The 19028-nt window shown below is 31.6% G+C and overlaps 2 protein-coding genes across 2 annotated transcripts; both read right to left on the bottom strand.

Annotated features, from left to right (window-relative positions):
• Positions 1-1249: 1249 nt before the first annotated feature.
• Positions 1250-8451, bottom strand: LOC124360014 (facilitated trehalose transporter Tret1-like). The gene is made up of 4 exons (XM_046813241.1): positions 8298-8451; positions 6246-6311; positions 4369-4431; positions 1250-3277 (listed from the first exon to the last, which is right to left on the bottom strand). Coding segments are annotated over exons 1-4 (1461 nt in total). The 5' UTR covers positions 8299-8451; the 3' UTR covers positions 1250-1946.
• A 1395-nt stretch (positions 8452-9846) lies between these two features.
• LOC124360013 (facilitated trehalose transporter Tret1-like) lies at positions 9847-17468 on the bottom strand. Its single transcript, XM_046813240.1, has 3 exons — positions 16814-17468; positions 14627-14689; positions 9847-13131 (listed from the first exon to the last, which is right to left on the bottom strand). The coding sequence occupies exons 1-3, from the start codon at positions 16860-16862 to the stop codon at positions 11801-11803; spliced, it is 1443 nt and encodes a 480-aa protein (XP_046669196.1). The 5' UTR covers positions 16863-17468; the 3' UTR covers positions 9847-11800.
• Positions 17469-19028: the final 1560 nt, after the last annotated feature.

Raw genomic sequence — 19028 nt, 5'->3', positions numbered from 1 at the left:
TAAATTTTGACTAGATACAGTATTATAAGATTCTCTCTATTTGGGTAGAAATTTTTTAATTGTATAATGGGCTATAAATAATGGAAACTAACAAAAATAGTTTATGTATTTTTTAGACATTTTTTATTTTTTTTTACTAAAAATAAATTGTTTAGGTACAGTTTAAACAATAAAATTAAAAGATAAAGAATTCTCTAATATTCTCTAAAGTACATTTACATACCAAATCTGGCATATTTACCGTTCTATTCATTGGCCATACAATAGTTTCAATGCTTATACAGTGTAAGTTAAAAGTCTGGGTACACTCTGTTTAGTTTTTGATGGATAAAGATGGAGGAATGGAACTTGGAACACCTTTCTAGGAAATAGAAATTAACTTTTTAGTCACTGTTACAACTTTGCCTATTTCCCCAAAATTCCAGGGGGTGTCTCAAAATTTTTATATGTAAAGACCCATTAAGTGACAACTCATTTTAAGGGTATTGATAAAAGAAGAATAGTGAAAACTAGAGCTTTCTATCTCAACACAGTACAAAATGGCAGCTCATTGAAATTAACTAAGGCAAAAGATTAACACCCACATTCAGAAGATAAATAACTTCAACAGACAACCTCTTTCCTTACAAATTCAAACCTCTTTTACAGTTATTACCTGCTCCATGCATCCATCTTTATCCACCAAATCTAAACAGAGTGGATCCATACTTTTAACTCACACTGTATATGAAAACACCTACACACACACGCATCTCTATGTATACAAACATTTTCCAAAATTATTTTGAATTTCTTAGATCCCAAAACAAATGTTTCACTGAAAACCAAAACTTTTTTACTATCAGCATTTTTTTTCCTATACTAATTTGAGAAATAATGTAAGTATGTAGAAGCAATGGCCAGTTGTATATCCCATTCAATTAAATATTGTTTGTTTATTAGTATAAGTCTCAAATCTTAGTTTATCATTCACATTTAATGCAAAGTGAATTTCAAAATACCAAACATAAAAATAAAAATAGTAGTGTATTTCTGAGCGTTGTTTTTTTTTTTTTTTTTTTTTTTTTTTTTAACCACTTTGTTCGCAAGTTTCTAATATACATTCAACTTTTTTTTATTTTATACTTTTAACTTTAATTTCTTTAGTGTACCATACTTTGAAAACTTTTATCATTCATATTTAAAAATGCAGCTATACATGAGTGTTGATTAGAAAGTAACAGATTTTAAGGGATAAAAATATAAAAAATTAAAAATTAATTCTTTTTATTACATACATTTGAAAGATATTCTTAATCCAGTTTTCTAAATAATCACAATTAAATTTAAAGCACTTATCATACCATAGAACAAGTTATTCAATACCATCTCTTTAGAAATGCCACCGGTGATTTCAATCAATGGTTTACACTGGCATGCAGTAAAACATTCATAGCAGAACTTTCATACTTTCAAACACCATGGAATTTTGGACAAATGTTCAGAAAGTTCTATAATTATAAAATAACTATCATGACTTTTGCCATTGATTTCATCACCCATTCATGAGTCACAAGGCTTAGCCTACCATTGCAATATAGCTAATTTTTTTTTAATCAATGCACCATTGTCTAACTCGTTTCCACTCATTATTGCTTTTCCATCCATTGTAACGTATACTACTTATGTAAGCAATAGCAATTTTGTTCAATTCCATAAAGAACTTCAATTATGATATCACTGTTCATGAAGCTTCATTTGTTCCTTAGATTTTCATTAAATCTATTACAAAGAACTATTCCTGAAATGTCAACACTTCTATATTGAGCTTTCTCCACCTGAATGTAACAAGATCTATTGCTTCCTACTCAGTGCTAATTTTATCAGTGTTTGTAACATTTTTTTCACCTGTTGGCCATCTTAAAAACAGTGAAAAAAGTAAGAAAAGTAAACACTGAATGTACAACTCACTTATTTTGACTTTTCACTAAGGCCTCTCTGATTTCAAAAAATGTTTTCCCCTTTGTTTCAGGCATCATAAAATAGAATAGGAACGTACCGATAAAGCAAACTAGAGCATAACACAAATAAGTAAAGTAAATACCCATTACTACTGAAATTGATTCATAAAATTTCAAAACAAGAATGGAGAAAAATGTCAAATTCATGGAAGAAATACATGAAGCTATACCTCGCGTTTTTGTGGGGAACAGCTCAGAGGTGTACATAACACAGACAGGATGCATTCCTGCAGTTATAAACAAGTTGAAAGCCATGATTGCCACTGGAGCAACCCAAGAGCATGAGGATACATCAACACTTGTGTTGGAGTCCAGGTAGAAATAACCAGACGCAATAAATAAGCTAATTGCACAAGTAATAGAGGACATCAGTAGAAGAAAACGCCTCCCTAAAATATCAGAAGTCACAACGCTAAACAAGCTTCCAATAAGAGTAACTATACCAATCGCTATAGTTATAAACTCAGGAGGGATAAAGTTATTTGAGAACTTGGAAAATGTATCTGTTGAATAAGTCAGAATAGCATTCTGTCCACTCAGAAACGATACCACTCCAACAATAAAGATTAAGAAAAGAGCTTTTCTATCGGTAGGAGTAGCTATCACGTCTTTGCAAGAAGCTTTTTCTTCTGAACTTTTTCTTACCTCTAGCTGAATTTCTTCCACTTCTTTTTGGGTTAAATCATTTGATGTTGAATCTCTCAGACGAACTAGCATGTCAGCGACTTTGTTGGATTTATTTTTCAAAGCATAAAAATATGGACTCTCCGGCTGCCAAATAAAGCAAACTACAAATATGATATTCAACAGAAATGTAGCATAAGTTAAAGAGTTGTACGATAAGTAGGGTCCGATGCTGTAAGGAAACAAACAACCAAGACTCCATGCAATAATAAAGAAGCTAGAAACAGTCCCTCTGGAATCAGAGCTAGCAATCTCACCAAGGTACAGAGGAAGTACGGTGTAGGGAATCCCCATTGCTAGACCCTGGATGAAGCGAGCGAGACAGAGTGACCATAATGTCCTGATGTAAATGATGAGGGCAACACTGACAACGAAGAGAGGAGTGCAGAGCAGCATGGAGTGTTTCCTGCCCAGATAATCGGCCATTAGTGTGGCAGGGAAAGGGCTGATTAAGGTCCCCACTTCTATAAAACAGACCATCCAGGAGGCCTCCTCCGGTGTCATGGGCACAGGACTATCTTGATCCAAGAGTCGAGGGAGGAGAGGTGCTGGCCAGCAGAACCAAGCTCCAGAAGCAATGATGCTTGTACTTGCTGGAACAACAATAGTTTGGATAAAAGTTCCAGAAACTGAATGATTACAACACAATTTATTGCTAAAGTATACTTGATACTCTGAAACTAGACATATTATAAATAAAATGCTCATGTTCATATCTTGACAGACCGAAACGCCACCAACCGCCTCAATCGCTTCGACAAGTGTCCGCTTCAACAGCCTACTGTTCTACAGGCATACCCAGTGGAATTAACATTAAGAAGCCTGCAACAATTGATGTACAATACAGTCATGCAAGGGCATGCTGAAGCATATCACATCCTGAAAACCCTCCATGTTTTAAAAATTACAGTTGTAGTAGCAAATCAATGCAACAAGAGGAACCAGTTAAAATTGGACTAGAACTATGTAAGAAATTTATTCAGAATCTGGCGACTTTATCCAGGTGTAACATTTATCTCATGTATTCCACTCATTGATGAATACATACTAGTAACATGACTTGTATATTATTAACAGTGAGATATCTTAAAAAAGCTTAAAAATATATCTTTCGTCTGATCTGTGTTCAATGAATTGTTACTCTTGATTAACCCTCATTTTGAAAAGCACCCCGAACCAACACTGAACAAAGAGATCCTTAAAATATGTTTTACTATAGAGAACATTTCACATTAATGAATCTTTGAAGTTCAATTGGAAATGTCATAAATGGTTCACGATTACTTAAGTACTTGAAGAAATATATAATTTAAATGCTACGTCACATATGACTGGAAGAACATTTCCCAGGGCAATAAGAGGTTGTATTATGGTGGATGAAGCTCACAGTGCCTATCTGATTTTCGATAGTTTTTCTTGTAATGAAAAAGGATCCCCAAATTGTATCATTGAAGAAACATGTAGTCTTCTTAATGATATTTTGTTTGAGAAAAAACAAATTAAGGCCATTCCATTTGACTTTGAAAAGAATAATATCTGTTTCCAATTTAGGGAGTCTTAAAACATGTCTTGAAGATATCATTAGAATGTTTTTTATTTTAAACTATCATAATCATCATGTCCTGCAAATTATGTTCTTTACACATTTTATAGCTTTATTATAAATACAATTATGACAACTCACCTGCAATTCCTGCCATGTACTGTTTCCGTCTCGATCGAGAAGCTTCTCTCTGCTGAAGATTAACTGAAATGTTTTTACAACAATACTAATTATCAAATTAAGAAATATTAAACAATTACAATGCAAATGTTGGTTTATTTTCTTGCTATTTATATGCATACTGTTAAATTGCATTATGAGGCACAAAACATTAAAATGGAAGAAACGGTTTTAAGTTTTTGTACAAGTAAATCTAATCTTGGTTTTGAAAGAATATAACAAGTGCCAATGGCACAGCAATATCCACCATAAATCATGAAAATAGAATTACTTTAAATTAGGACAAAATTTATCATTCACTTAATGAACATAAAGTTTTTTTTGGTTGGTCTACCCTTGTTCAGTTTAACTCCCTGTTCAATTTTTGATGCTCACTAAATCTAATTATTAACTAACTGAATAATTGTAATGACTAGATAATTATTTGGGAAGAGTCAGGGTCTTATTTAGGTGGCTGGGATCTAAATGAGATTGCTCAAACTCTGTCCAGATTGGGAAAGTTTTATCAGTACTATCTACCTTATATTTTTGGTGTGCTGTACTGTACCTTGACTTCCATCCTTGCCCTGATTGATAATACCTTCACACAGACCTTGTAGCCAATAGAGAATCATGTGAAAAAAGAAGACGGCCTCTTTTGCTTTTTATCTACTGTAGCTATGGTAATACTAAATTTGAATACCTGTTAATGTCAGTCCTCAAAATCCCGAAATAATAGAATGATAGTCTAAAATTAGAGATATCTTTTTATGGCTTTTTACCATAACATGGAAAATGCATTTATTATCTTTTCTAGATACGTAAGCTAAAATAATAGAGAAGGAAAATAGTATAAATTGGTTTAAATTGTGGAAATATTCTTTTTGGGCCATCCTGGTAAGCAGTGAAAATTACCACCCATACTGTGTGGTACATGTTACAAAACATCATAATAATTTAAAAAACAAATGATTCTGATCCAATTTACCATGTGGACATAGGTTTTAAAAAGTGTTCTAAACTATTTCTAGTAATTATTGCAATTTAAAGACTGAAATCAGAGTGCAATCATTTAGAATGATTTTATTAATAAATTGTAATTAGTGAAAAATTCAGAAAATGTAATATCACAAGGTAACAAAATTTTGTTTATTTCTTTTACTGAAATTGAATTTGAGACTATAAACTATAAAAAACATGGCTAAAAGGGAAATAAAATAATAATTTTCCATATATATAACACAGAATTTAGTTAATTTTTTTTAAAGAGGAGTTCTGTAATTTTTATGAATGATAACTATTTGAATTGCCTACTTTTCTATAAATAACATAAAATTTGGTATGATCCTATAATATCGTAACAAGCTGAAGTTACGTCTAATATGTCATCTCTGTCACTTAACCAATTATAGTTGAATTATTAATAAGAAGGTATAAAGAAATCATAAAATCCTACTTAACCATTATCTGGACATAATTATTATCTGGGTTTATGGCAAATCTATTAGTTAATAGGTAAATCTGTAAACTATTTACCAAAAATATAAAATGCTATAACAGTAAATTTGAAAATTTGTAGCTTCTATATTAAAATTCTTTATGAAGATTCTCAATCATTTACTAACTACATGAAATTAATCAAATATTTGTTGTTTTAGGTAAATGGAGATAATATAACCAGTATTTACGCCATGTAAAAATTGCTACTGTTTTATTTTACTTGTTTCGCTTAGTGTTGAAAGCTAGAGGATTGTACTTTATACTGAGCATTTTGGTAACATAATTTATAAATTTTCTGGCAATAATTTTATGCATGAGTAGGAACAAAAATATATTTCTGGTACAATTAACATTCTGACCTGCTACTCCAGTGATGTACTGCTGCCATTCTACTTGATGAACCTCTTTGTCTGTGTGTACAAGCACTGAAAAATATTGTAAATATTAACCTAAATTAAAGTGTTACTGCCTTGTTTTGTAGTACTCTTAGGTGACAGTAATTCTGAATAATTAAAAAAAAAAAAAAAAAAAAAAAAAAATGAAATGAAAAATGACTTTATTTACAGAGGCGAAGTTAGGACTTAAAAGTCCTCTCTACCACTTAACCTCCAAACAAAACAAACAAAGTAAAATATAATCATACCTATACACACATCATCATACATTGTAAGTGACACGTAAACTAAATCACTTTAATAGTTACTTACATATTGGATTTAACATAATAATGTATATATACCAATTATAATTAAAATAAACCATGTCGATTAAACTCTAACAAAAATCTCTTAATGCAACAGGCAACTAATAAAACTATCCTATCCTAACAGCATTCATTCCCCATCCACGCAACTTACATACAGTTACCCCAAGTGTGACCACAAGAACCACCAACCGTCACTCCCGCCGAGCCCGCAGCAGAAAGGCCCTAACCTCCGCCCCAAAGCGATCGCTCTTGTCAATACTTCTGATGTTGTCTGGGAGAGCGTTCCACAATCGACATGCGGAAACAGTGAAAGACTTATTATATAAGGCTGTCCTATGAATTGGAATTGATAATAAAGATGCACCCCTACGAGTTCAACGTGCACTAATATCAGACATAAAAACGAAACTTTGGGCCAGATAACTTGGACAACCATTGTGGATTAGTGCGTGCAACAGACTAAGTACATGAAGATCTCTAAGTTCTTTGGATTTTAATAGGGATAATTGCTCAAAATAAGGAGATACGTGATCATCACGTCGTAAGTTGAAAATGAACCGAATACAATAATTCTGTGCACGCTGAATTTTATTAGAAAGGTCAACAGTCATGTCATTGATCACCACGTCACAGTAATTGAAGTGAGGTAAAACTAGAGTTTTCACCAACATCACTCTAACATCCAACGGCAAGTACTGTGCAAATCGCTTGAGGCCATGTATACAGGCAAAAACCCTATTACACATTAGTGACACCTGATCAGCCCATCCCAGGCTTTTGTTGATAGTTATTCCCAGGTTTTTTACTTTTTCATTGTAAACTATTTCTTTGTTGTTCAGTATCAGTCTTGGAGCAGTATTAATGTCGATTTTAGTAATAAGCCTTTGATAGCCTATTAAAATACAGTTAGTCTTGGTTTCATTAAGTTTCAGTCCATGTCTGCAAGTCCAGTAAGCTATTGAATCAATATCAAAGTTCATTACTTGTACACAAGTGTCCATCTCATTAGGTGAAAAGTGGCGGTAAATTAAATAATAAATATAAATAAATATTTATATAATTAAATATTATTAATATTATTATTATTATTATTATTTTATTTATATTATTGGCGGAATTTTAAATAAATATACTGTAATATCTGGAATGCTGTTGATGCAGAGTAAAAATAACTTCACTGGAATCGTTTGATGAGATTTGCAGGATATTTTTAGAAGTGCAAAGTAATGACTATAGCTTGTTTTCAATGACAAGAAGTATTGAAGGCTCTGTACAAAACAGTTCCACAACATTATTTTAAAGATATTTTATGAGATCCTTATATTTTGATGCATCATAAGCGAGTTTCTTTACTCGCCTCACAGCCTATTCTATTCCACAAAATAATTATGATTGTGTAATTAGCAATATAAATAATAAGTTACTTTCTTCCTGAAATATATTCATTTCACGATCCTCACTTTTAATATAAGCTGTTAATAGCTAAAATATTTATCTAGATATATAATATAATAATTTATCTAAATTATTATGCATTTTGTCGATCAGCTAATCAATAACAATAGTACATCTGATGATATTTTTAATCCTTCTTGTTCAACTGTGTAAAACTTATTTTAAAAGTATAAATTAAGATAACTATTTAATTTTAAAATTATGTGGAATTAAAGCTGATTGTATTATTTTTTAGATGTGGTTTACTTACTGGCAAGTCTTTCAAGTGGTTGTTTACCCAAGTAGTTTCTTGGTACGTTATAGACTTCACTGAATTGTGTCTTGATAAGACTAATCTTGAAGTGAAGAGGGTGTGCAGTTAATGATCCTAGTTAAAAGTGCTCCACTACAGTCTAGTTGTGAAATAGTTTTGATCTCTTACGCCAGCCTGTCTTAGTTACATATATACATACAAGGTACAAATTGTCACAATTGTTTTCACTTGTGATATTACTTTGCTTCCTCTTAAAACTACCCAAGTGGCAGCTCTCTCATATTCTCATATTATTTCATATAATACTAGTTAGTGACCTTGTACACATTTTAGACAAGAACGCCATGTCTCACATTTATAACTTCGTGAACTTATCAGCTGTCTTTTATCAATAAAATCTATCAAAGATTAATGTAAATAATCGAATACAGCTATTAAAAAAAACCGTATTTATAATAGTTACTACCAGAAGCAATCTAACTTTTTTAGAAAATTAACAAACTCATGATCCACCTATAGGAGCACTATGGTAGTGTAACAGTTTTTTAAACTAAACCACTCAGATTTCTGCAAAAATATTTGTAAAAGGTCTGTGCGTTTGAATACTCTAGGAGTTTGCATGCTTCAGCGTAAGTCCTAGTGGAGTACCTAAACCAAGTGTGATGCAGATCATAAGGAATAAAATCTATAAACATGGAGTATGTTATCAAACAATACATGAGCTAAATACTCTAGGAGTTTGCATGCTTCAGCGTAAGTCCTAGTGGAGTACCTAAACGAAGTGTGATGCAGATCATAAGGAATAAAATCTATAAACATGGAGTATGTTATCAAACAATACATGAGCTATACACAAGTAAAATCATGATTTTGTGATTTTAAAATAATACTCAGTTTTTAAACAACTTCATAATGAATTTGTGGGATTTAATCGATAAAAACCTTTGCTAAAATATTTTTCAAAACCTGTTACTTTAATGCCTGCTTTCAACTTCAACATTTTCTGATTTCCGGAAACAAACTATGAAAATATGTTTATAAAAACAAGAGTATAAGTAGGTATTATTGATATTATATCAGATTATATAGGTAGACCAATGTTTATGTAATGTTGGAACATATTTCCTTAGAAACAAGCCTTAGAGAAAAAAGTTTTGAATAAAAGTTTCAAACATTGTGTCTATTCTTGTAATTAGGCTACAATTCTCATGATGTTCTATGGATTTTTTAAAAAAAGGGAACTTATTTTTCAACTTGGATTCATGTTTTACACAACATGAAATTTATACTTAAAAAATTTTGCCTGATTCTGAATTCTTTATGAAAATTAACAAAGTAAAATGTAATTCTTTGACCTAAACAGCCAAAAGCATACATATTTTGGGGTTAAAAAATGTTTGCAAGCCTTCATCCTTAAATTCTGGAATATAGGTGTAAGATTTAGAAATTGTTATGCATCAATATTATAAGATTCTTTCTCTGTTTGGGCAATACCTTTAATTGTATAATGGGTTATAAATAATAAATCATTTTACTATTTCTTTAGGCAGTGTTTATTTTTTGACTGAATTCAATTGTTTGGGTATGAATTCAAACATTTCCATTTAAAAGTTTAAAACTACAAAGAGATTCTCTAATTACAATTAGATACCAAATCAGGTATTTTAACCATTCTATTCATTGTTCATATAAATGGTTGGATGTTTCATATTCTTAGACAGGCAATAGACAATAGACAATATGCTTTATTCATAATCTTTGAGATTAGAATGGTGTCATTACATAGGTATACAAATTACACACACATAAATGCACGCTTTCACACACACATACATGCACACCTGTATTTATGCAAACATGTTCCACAACTATTTTTAACTTATTGGATCACAAATATTTCACTGAAGACCACAACTGATTTTCCTTAGTATCACTATTTTATTTTTTCTATACTGAAATAAAACTTAAAAACTAAGTAATAAAATTAGCAACAGTAACAATAATACAAATAACAGTAAATAAAGTACAACAAACAAACAACCACATATGGTTTTGTTCAGATTTAAAAATTAATATTACATTACATTATATCACATTTTAGTAATAAGTAAAATATATATTCATCGTATGACTAAACTATGATAACTAAACTATTTATATAGTAGCTCAACAATTCATTCACAGAGTAAAAGGTATGTTTGATAAGTCATTTTGAGATTAGTTTCTTACAAGACTTAAGTTCTAACAATCAAACTGCCTTTGGAAGTTTATTATAAAATGTTATTTGTAAGTATTAATGCGTTTTAAGTACTTTTCCAATCCTACAGAGGGGAAAACTAAGTCCTTTGAGTGTCTTGTTTGGTAGTTATGAATATTATCATTGCAGATAAATTAACTTATATTTTCTCTTACATAAAGTAAAGTTGTAAAATAAATATACACGGAACAGTCATAATATTATGTTCAATAAAGTATGACTTACCGGTACTACTCTATCCCTGTTTCACAAACCAAACAGAATTTGTACGCCTCTCTTTTGTCACAAGCTAAGAGAACTTTTTCTGCACCACACTATTACCCCACAAACTGTTACAAAGTGGAAAAAACTTAAATAAGCTTGTTGCATTAGATCCGTAATCACACAGTATTTTAACTTTCTCAATAAAAAGCAAATCCTTGATAGCTTTGAGATAATATCATTTGTATGCTCTTCATTATGAGTTTCCTTCTATAGTAATACCTAACATCTTATCTGATTTTTACATCAGGAAGAGGTAAAGTCCGCAATTTACCACAGATCTATTCATAAATACTGAGTTGTCAGAATGTTTTGATATCAAGATAGCAGCTTGAGACTTGCCCATGAATGGATTAAAATGTCTGTTACTTTCTGTACTACTCACTCTTGTCACTCTTTCACTATAATCTTTTTTCATAAAACAATATCAAAACAAAATGATTTATGGATTGGTACATCCAAAAAATAGTATTTGTCAAATTTATCAATAAATAAGTGTATTGTGAGCTCTCTGGAGTGTCTTGAGATTCAATTGTGAGATTATTTTTATATATAATTTCCAAATATGAATGTGATTTTCTTCTTTTGGTGCTATTCCCTTTACTCGTTGGTAGATGTCCTTGGCTATTTTTAACATAATAGCCTTTAATTAATAATACTTATACAAACAATAGAAATTTTTTTTGAATTTCATAAAGAAGTTCTTATGATATCACTGTTCACTGAACTTCATTTACTCCTTAGATTGTCATGTACAAATTTGAAAACACCCCATTATGCCAAGACTAATAATACTAACTCATCTCGTATCCACTAAGAACTCAACACTTCCATACTGATCTTCCACCACCAGGGTGTTACAAGATCTATTGCTTCCTTCTCAGTGAATGTTATCAGTCAGTGTCTGTAACATTTTTTCACCTGTTGGCCATCTTCTAAACAGTGAAAGAAGGTGAGAAAAATAAACATTGAAATGTACAACTCACTTATTCTGGGACTTTACTAAGGCCTCTCTGATTTCCAGAAATGTTTTCCCCTTTGTTTCTGGCATCATAAAATAGAAAAGGAACACGCCGATAAAGCAGACTAGAGCATAAGACAAATAAGTAAAGTAAATGCCCATTGCTACTGAAATTGATTCGTAAAATTTCAAAACAAGAAGGGAGAAAAATGTCAAATTCATGGAAGAAATACATGAAGCTATACCTCGCGTTTTTGTAGGGAACAGCTCAGAAGTGTACATAACACAGACAGGATGCATTCCTGCATTGATAAAAAAGTTGAAAGCCATGATTGCCACTGGAGCAACCCAAGAGTATGAGGATACATCAACATTTGTGTTGGAGTCCAGGTAGAAATAACCAGAAGCAATAAATAAACTAATGGCACAAGTCACAGAGGACATCAGTAGGAGAAAACGCCTCCCTAAAGTATCAGAAGTTGGTATGCTAATACAACTCCCAATAAGAATAACTATACCAATCGCTATAGTTATAAACTCAGGAGGGATAAAGTTATTTGAGAACTTGGAAAATGTATCTGTTGAATAAGTCAGAATAGCATTCTGTCCACTCAGAAACGATACCACTCCAACAATAAAGATTAAGAAAAGAGCTTTTCTATCGGTAGGAGTAGCTATCACATCTTTCCAAGAAGCTTTTTCTTCTGAACTTTTCCTTACCTCTAGTTGAATATCTTCTACTTCTTTTTTGATTAAATCTTCTAATGTTGAATCTCTCAATCCTACTAACATGACAGCGACTTTGTTAGGTTTATTTCTCAAAGCGTAGTAATATGGACTCTCCGGCTGCCAAATAAAGCAAGCTACGAATATGATATTCAACAGAAATGTAGCATAAGTTAAAGAGTTGTAGGATAAGTAAGGTCCGATGCAGTAAGGAAATAAACAGCCAAGACTCCACGCGATACCGAAGAAGCTAGAAATAGCCCCTCTGGCTTCAGAGCTAGCGATCTCACCAAGGTATAGAGGAAGGACAGTGTAGGGAATCCCCATTGCTAAACCTTGGATGAATCGAGCCAGACAAAGTGACCATAATGTCCTGATGTAAATGATGAGGGCAACACTGACAACGAAGAGAGGAGTGCAGAGCAGCATGGAGTGTTTCCTGCCCAGATAATCGGCCATTAGTGTGGCTGGAAAAGGGCTGATCAGGGTCCCCACTTCAATGAAAGAGACCATCCAGGAAGCCTCCTCTGGTGTCATGGGCACAGGACTATCTTGATCCAGGAGTCGAGGGAGAAGAGGTGCTGGCCAGCAGAACCAAGCTCCAGAAGCAATGATGCTAGTGCTTGCTGGAACAATAGTAGCTTAGATCAGAATTTCAGAAACTGAAAGATCGCAACACAATTTATTGCTAAAGTAGACTTGATACTCTCGAACTAGAAGTTATATCAAGAAAAAGCTCATGATTCATATGTGTATTTTATAAGCTCTATCTACAGTATTCTATTATTGCCAACTCTAGTATAGTCAATCCATTCATGATGGGTAAGTTTGGGGGTAGGGGCTGCCTCCTATCGAGATCCATGCATAAGAATCAGGGCACTACATCTCAAAGTCATGTCCCTCCGGAAGAAGGTGAGGCCAGCTCTGAACCAGCCTCTTCAGTCAAAGCAGGCAGGGGGTGGCACACCCTTATTGAGGTTAGTAAGAAACTCTGATAGTTAGGGAACGAAACCCACCAATCTCCAACAGTCATCTCCCGCAGTAAACTAGACCTATCGAATTGCCCTTGCACCCCAGAATCTTGACATTTGCGGTTAGTGCCGCCATCCGTAAGGTTGCCCAGATTTAAGTGACACATCAGTTTTTGCTGTGTCCCAGTTGTAGGTTCAACTGGAAGGTATAAACCAGCCAGAAGTGATCCCTGCTGAGTCATTATTGTTATGTTCCTGGTCATAGAATCATGGGAGATGTCTCATTTATTAATGCAGGTTTTGACATCAGTGTAGGTTATATTGAAATTTGTTTTTCCTAAACATATCTTAGAATCTATTTCAACTTTGTCATCTACATGCCTGCATCTAGTAAAAGTATTCACTTTACAAGAAAAACTAAAAAATGTTAGGGTTTGAATTACTACTTGTAAGATCTTTAAAATGAAACGTCTCCCAAAGTTGTACAACTAAAAATAAAGATGTAAACAAATTGAGTGATTTGTGAAAGTAGATAAGAACCCATTCAGATGCTAGTTTAGTTTATATGATTGTCCATCTGTTCAACGCTAACTTTATTTTTACCCTTACTATACAGTTTATTCTATTTTTCGACACACTTTTTTACATTTTTTTGTATGAAAATATCAGATTTATTTAATGTACCTACTCTGTTTTTTATAATGATTATTTTTTAATTCACTATAACAACAAATATTAGCATATTTATTAATTTACTACATTTTACAAGATGTTCCCCATTGACAAATTTTGTCTGATTTTGAATGTTTTATTTGATAATGGTTTCTAATATAAAAAACACCCATAAATTCCCTGGATTAATAGTACTACAACTAAAAATATGGATGTACATAAAACTGAGTGTTTTCTGGGAATAAATAAAAAACACATCAATGTTGAGAATCGTATTACTTTATTTATTCAAAAGAATTTGAAAACTATTTTAAAATATATTCAATCCTTCATTTCTAAATTAAATTATAATGGAACTACACTTTTTCTTCCATTTATATTTTAAATTATAATAACGATAATTTGTTACAATTATTTTGGTTACACATGTGTTAATATTTTAAGCTTTGTTATAAAAACAATAATTATAAGAACTCACCTGCAATTCCTGCCATGTACTGTTTCCATCTTGACTGAGAAGCTTCTCTCTGGTGAAGATTAACTGAAATGATTTTAAAACTATCAAATTAAGAAATATTAAACAACTAAAAGGAAGCTTTTGGTATCTTTTCAAGCCAAGGTTTTATTTATAAGGAAACTATTAAATTCCGTTATGAAATACAAAACATCAGAAGAAATCATTTAAAACGTTTGTACAAGCAAATCTAATCTTGGTTTTGAAAGCATGTATGACAAATGCCCATGGCACTGCAATAGGCACCATAAATCGTGAAAATAGAATTACTGTAAATTAAGAAAAATTTATCATTCACATAATGAGTGTTAAGTTTTTATTATTGGCACTATGCTTGCTCAGTGTAATTCTCTGTTCAAAGTTTGACTCTCACTAAAGTTCAGTATTTAGTTATTGAGTAATTGTACAGACTAGATAATTATTTAGGTAGAAGCCAGGGCCTAGTAACAAGGCCCTGGGTAGAAGCAGTGGTGGCAGGGATCTTAATGAAATTGTTCAAATTCAAATCCTGTCCAGATTGTACTGTTGGTGTTCCTTGACTTCCATCTTTACTCTGATTAATAATAGCTTCACACATATCTCATGCCAATGGGGAATAATGTAAAAAATATACTGAACCTCTTCCATTTGTGTTTTTTTCATAAATGTTCTTTAATTATCTATTGTAGGTATTTTAATACTAAACTTTGAATACCAGTTAATGTCAGTTCTCAACATCCTGAAATACTTGAATACTAATCTAAAATAGTGATATCTTTGTTTAGCCTTTTTACCACACTATGGAAAATTGGTTACTTTTCTCGATTGGTAGTACAAAATATAGAAGGAAAAACTTAAATTTGGAATTAGAAATATTCTTTTTTAATCGTCACAGTCATAAGTGAATTTTCAAATGACAATTATAAAGTTTTGTATGTTTTTAGGGTTTGCTGCAGGAGAATTGATTAAAAACAACCAATTTAAAATATTTCAGGTTTTTAGTGTATTTATACATAAATTATAATTATGTACAAAAATAATTTCAGTTACAAAATATGAATATAACATTATATTTTGTCAGTATTTTCTTATAAAACTTACAAAAGTCAACCGGTAACGTAAAACTGAGGTTACACAAAACATCAGATATAACATTACAACTGTACAGGACAGAAGTAGAATCTGCTGATAACTTGTAACAACTGATTTAACACTGTCATATGTGGTAAATTATAACTGAAAAGAAAAATAAACAAAAGAGTAAGTGCAATCTAGTTGGAACGACTAAAATGATTTTAGAGCGTTTCTTATCCATTCTACTAGATGGCGTGGCTTAAAAATAATTTACTATATTAAATACAGAATATAGATAAAGTTATTTTTTCTTGAAAGAGGACTACAGTACATTTTGTAGTTTCTGTGTATTATGTTTATTTGCAGTACTTCTATTATATTTAGTTTTCTAGAAATACCAAAAATTGGATATGATGAAGCAATATTGAAATGAAAATATTTATTTACAAGTTAAAGTTATGACTAATAAGTCATAATGAATAAGTCATATCTATGCTGATACACAATTACAATAAAAGTATAATGAAAATAACTTAAATTCTAAAAATTAGCAATGAGTAAATATATGAAAGTTTTGATAAGTAGAAAAATAAAGTGTCAATATGGTGGTTTCCATCCATTTACAAATGTAAAAATCATTTCTCCCTAATGGTATCCCTTAGTTAATTCAAAACTAAAGTTTTTCTATTAGATTTTTCTATAAGATTTAAATTTAAGTTAAATTTTCAGTTTTAAATATTTAAAAATCAATGCATTTTTTGCTAGTGAAATGTGTGTTGATGATTTACTTTTAAACACAACTTTTATATTGCATGAACAAATCTACTGAGCATATGAACAATAAAAAATAGGTTATGTTTGAAAAAATAACTATAAAATATAAAACCGTATAATTACTTTCCATTTTATTATCAGAAGTTTTAAAACACTCAGTAGTGTGTACAATATTATCGAATTAATTTGGATACTGTTGTTGTTTACAAGCTGACAATGTATATGTTTTATTCAGTACATGTATTCTAAGTTAAGAATGAACAACAAGTAAATTTGTTTTAAGATTTGACTCAAAAGTACAATTTAGAATATGTCGGTACTCACGCTGTGTGTACTCAATGTGCTGGAAGCCTGTTGCCGGTTGTTCACCCATTCTCGTAGTCTGTCACACTCACTACCTGCTTCGTGCCTGCCGAATGCCGGATGCCAAGGCCAGTCAGCCTTGACAATTACCTGCCAGCTGGATAGTGTAGTAGTTTCCCCAACCCGTTTAGTTATCATATGATGAATGGTTATCTTTATTTAGTTTTGTTGCCAACCAACTAATGTGTTGATTACTATAATTATGTAACAGCACCTAAAACTGTCTTTAGCACATAGAAGTAAAATTAGTAGCGACTTTAATAATTACTTGATATGGAGGGGTTTGAAACCAATTAGTCAACCAATGACTGTGTTAGACGTAATCTAACAAAATGTGATGAGATATAACATTTGAAATACGTTATTCTTAAAAGTAAAAAAATGTATTATTCATTATTAATTGTTCACAAACTATTTATGTAATTTTTGAAACTGTAATAATGTTTTAACAAAACAAGATACATTTACCCTTCTCTTTATAAACTGCTCAATAATGTATTAGGGTTGGAGAGATTATATCTTCATGACTGAGTTCTATATATTTGTACACATATTGTGCAGTGATTGAGAATTCGTACAAATGTATATATACCTGACCTATAACTGTGCAATTTTGCATGAAGTTTAAATTCAAATTCAAATTCATTCAAATTCAAATGGTTTATTGTCAGAATACAAAATATGTATATAACAACGTCATATTATAAATAATCTATAGCTTACTTTAAATAGCCTTACTTCTTATCACAGTTAAAAATTCATCAACAGTGTACAAACATGAATCTACTAACATTTTCTTTACAACATTTTTAAAATTTGATCTGTTTAATACCTTGATATGATTGGGCAAAGCATTGTAATATTTGATTCCCTGATATCTAAAACTGACTTGAGTGCTAGCAAAGTTACATTTTGGTACAACTACATTATTTCTATTACGAGTACTATAACTATGAACATCACATTGATTAATAAATAATGATAAATTATCTCTGACATATAACAAAACATTTAATACATAAATAGACGGCAATGTTAATACACCTAATTTTACAAACAGTGGTTTACAGTGCTCACGACTCTGGACATTACATATAAGCCTGACTGCTCTTTTTTGTAACACAAACAGTTTATTCGCACTCTGAGATTGGCCCCACAAAGTTACTCCATATGTTAAGAAACTATGAATATAGGCATAGTACATAAAAAGCAAGTGTTTAGCAGAAATAGTTCCATTAAGGGATCTTATAAGAAAAATACCTCGGGAAATTCGAGAAGCTACATAATCAATATGAGTTTGCCATTTAAGATTGGGTTGTATAAAAATGCCAAGAAACTTAAGACTTAAGTCCTCATTATCACTAGGCCTATTAGATAAGGTAATATGCAAATCTTGAATTTTTTTATCATTTACACAGAGCTTATTTGCTGCACACCAATCATCTACAATTACGGTCTTAACACTAAGTAGCTCATTACATTCGTTCCTCGTTTTTGCGCAGACCTTGAGACCCAAGTCATCAGCAAACAAATACATACTAACATAATTGTCATTGAGATTAAAAGGCAAGTCATTTATATACAAAATAAATAGAGTAGGTCCTAAAACGGATCCCTGAGGAACACCTAGCTTAACAGGCCTAGTTTCTGACATATAGCCATTTAAATATACATATTGACACCTATTTGAGAGATATGAGTTAAAGAAACTGACAGCAAGTTGACTAAAACCATAAGACCTAAGTTTATTTAATAGAATATGATGACTTACAGTATCAAAGGCTCTGGATAAGTCATAAGATCTGAACTTGACAGATTTTTTTAATTCCAAACCATCAAAGCAATCATTTATAAAGGACTGGACTGCGCCAACGGTAGACCGCTCAGCTCGAAACCCAAATTGACAAGTGCTGAGTAAATTATTGGTTTCGAGATAGCAAACCAACTGCTTATGAACTAGCCGCTCCAACACCTTTGACACTGCTGTAACAATAGTTATAGGCCTATAATTACAAGTTTGGTCCTTTGGACCCCTCTTATGTACTGGAATCACTTTGTTTATCTTTAGTACATCAGGAAAAATACCTGTCCTAACACTTTCATTATATAAATAAGTTAGAATTTCACAGATTGAGTTGGCAGCCATTTTCAGAATAGGAGCACTTATACCATAACA

Source organism: Homalodisca vitripennis, chromosome 4 (assembly GCF_021130785.1).
Source record: "Homalodisca vitripennis isolate AUS2020 chromosome 4, UT_GWSS_2.1, whole genome shotgun sequence".
Lineage (NCBI taxonomy): Eukaryota > Metazoa > Arthropoda > Insecta > Hemiptera > Cicadellidae > Homalodisca > Homalodisca vitripennis.
Note: the sequence above shows the minus strand (reverse complement) of the source record. Positions and strands in the feature narration are given on the sequence as shown.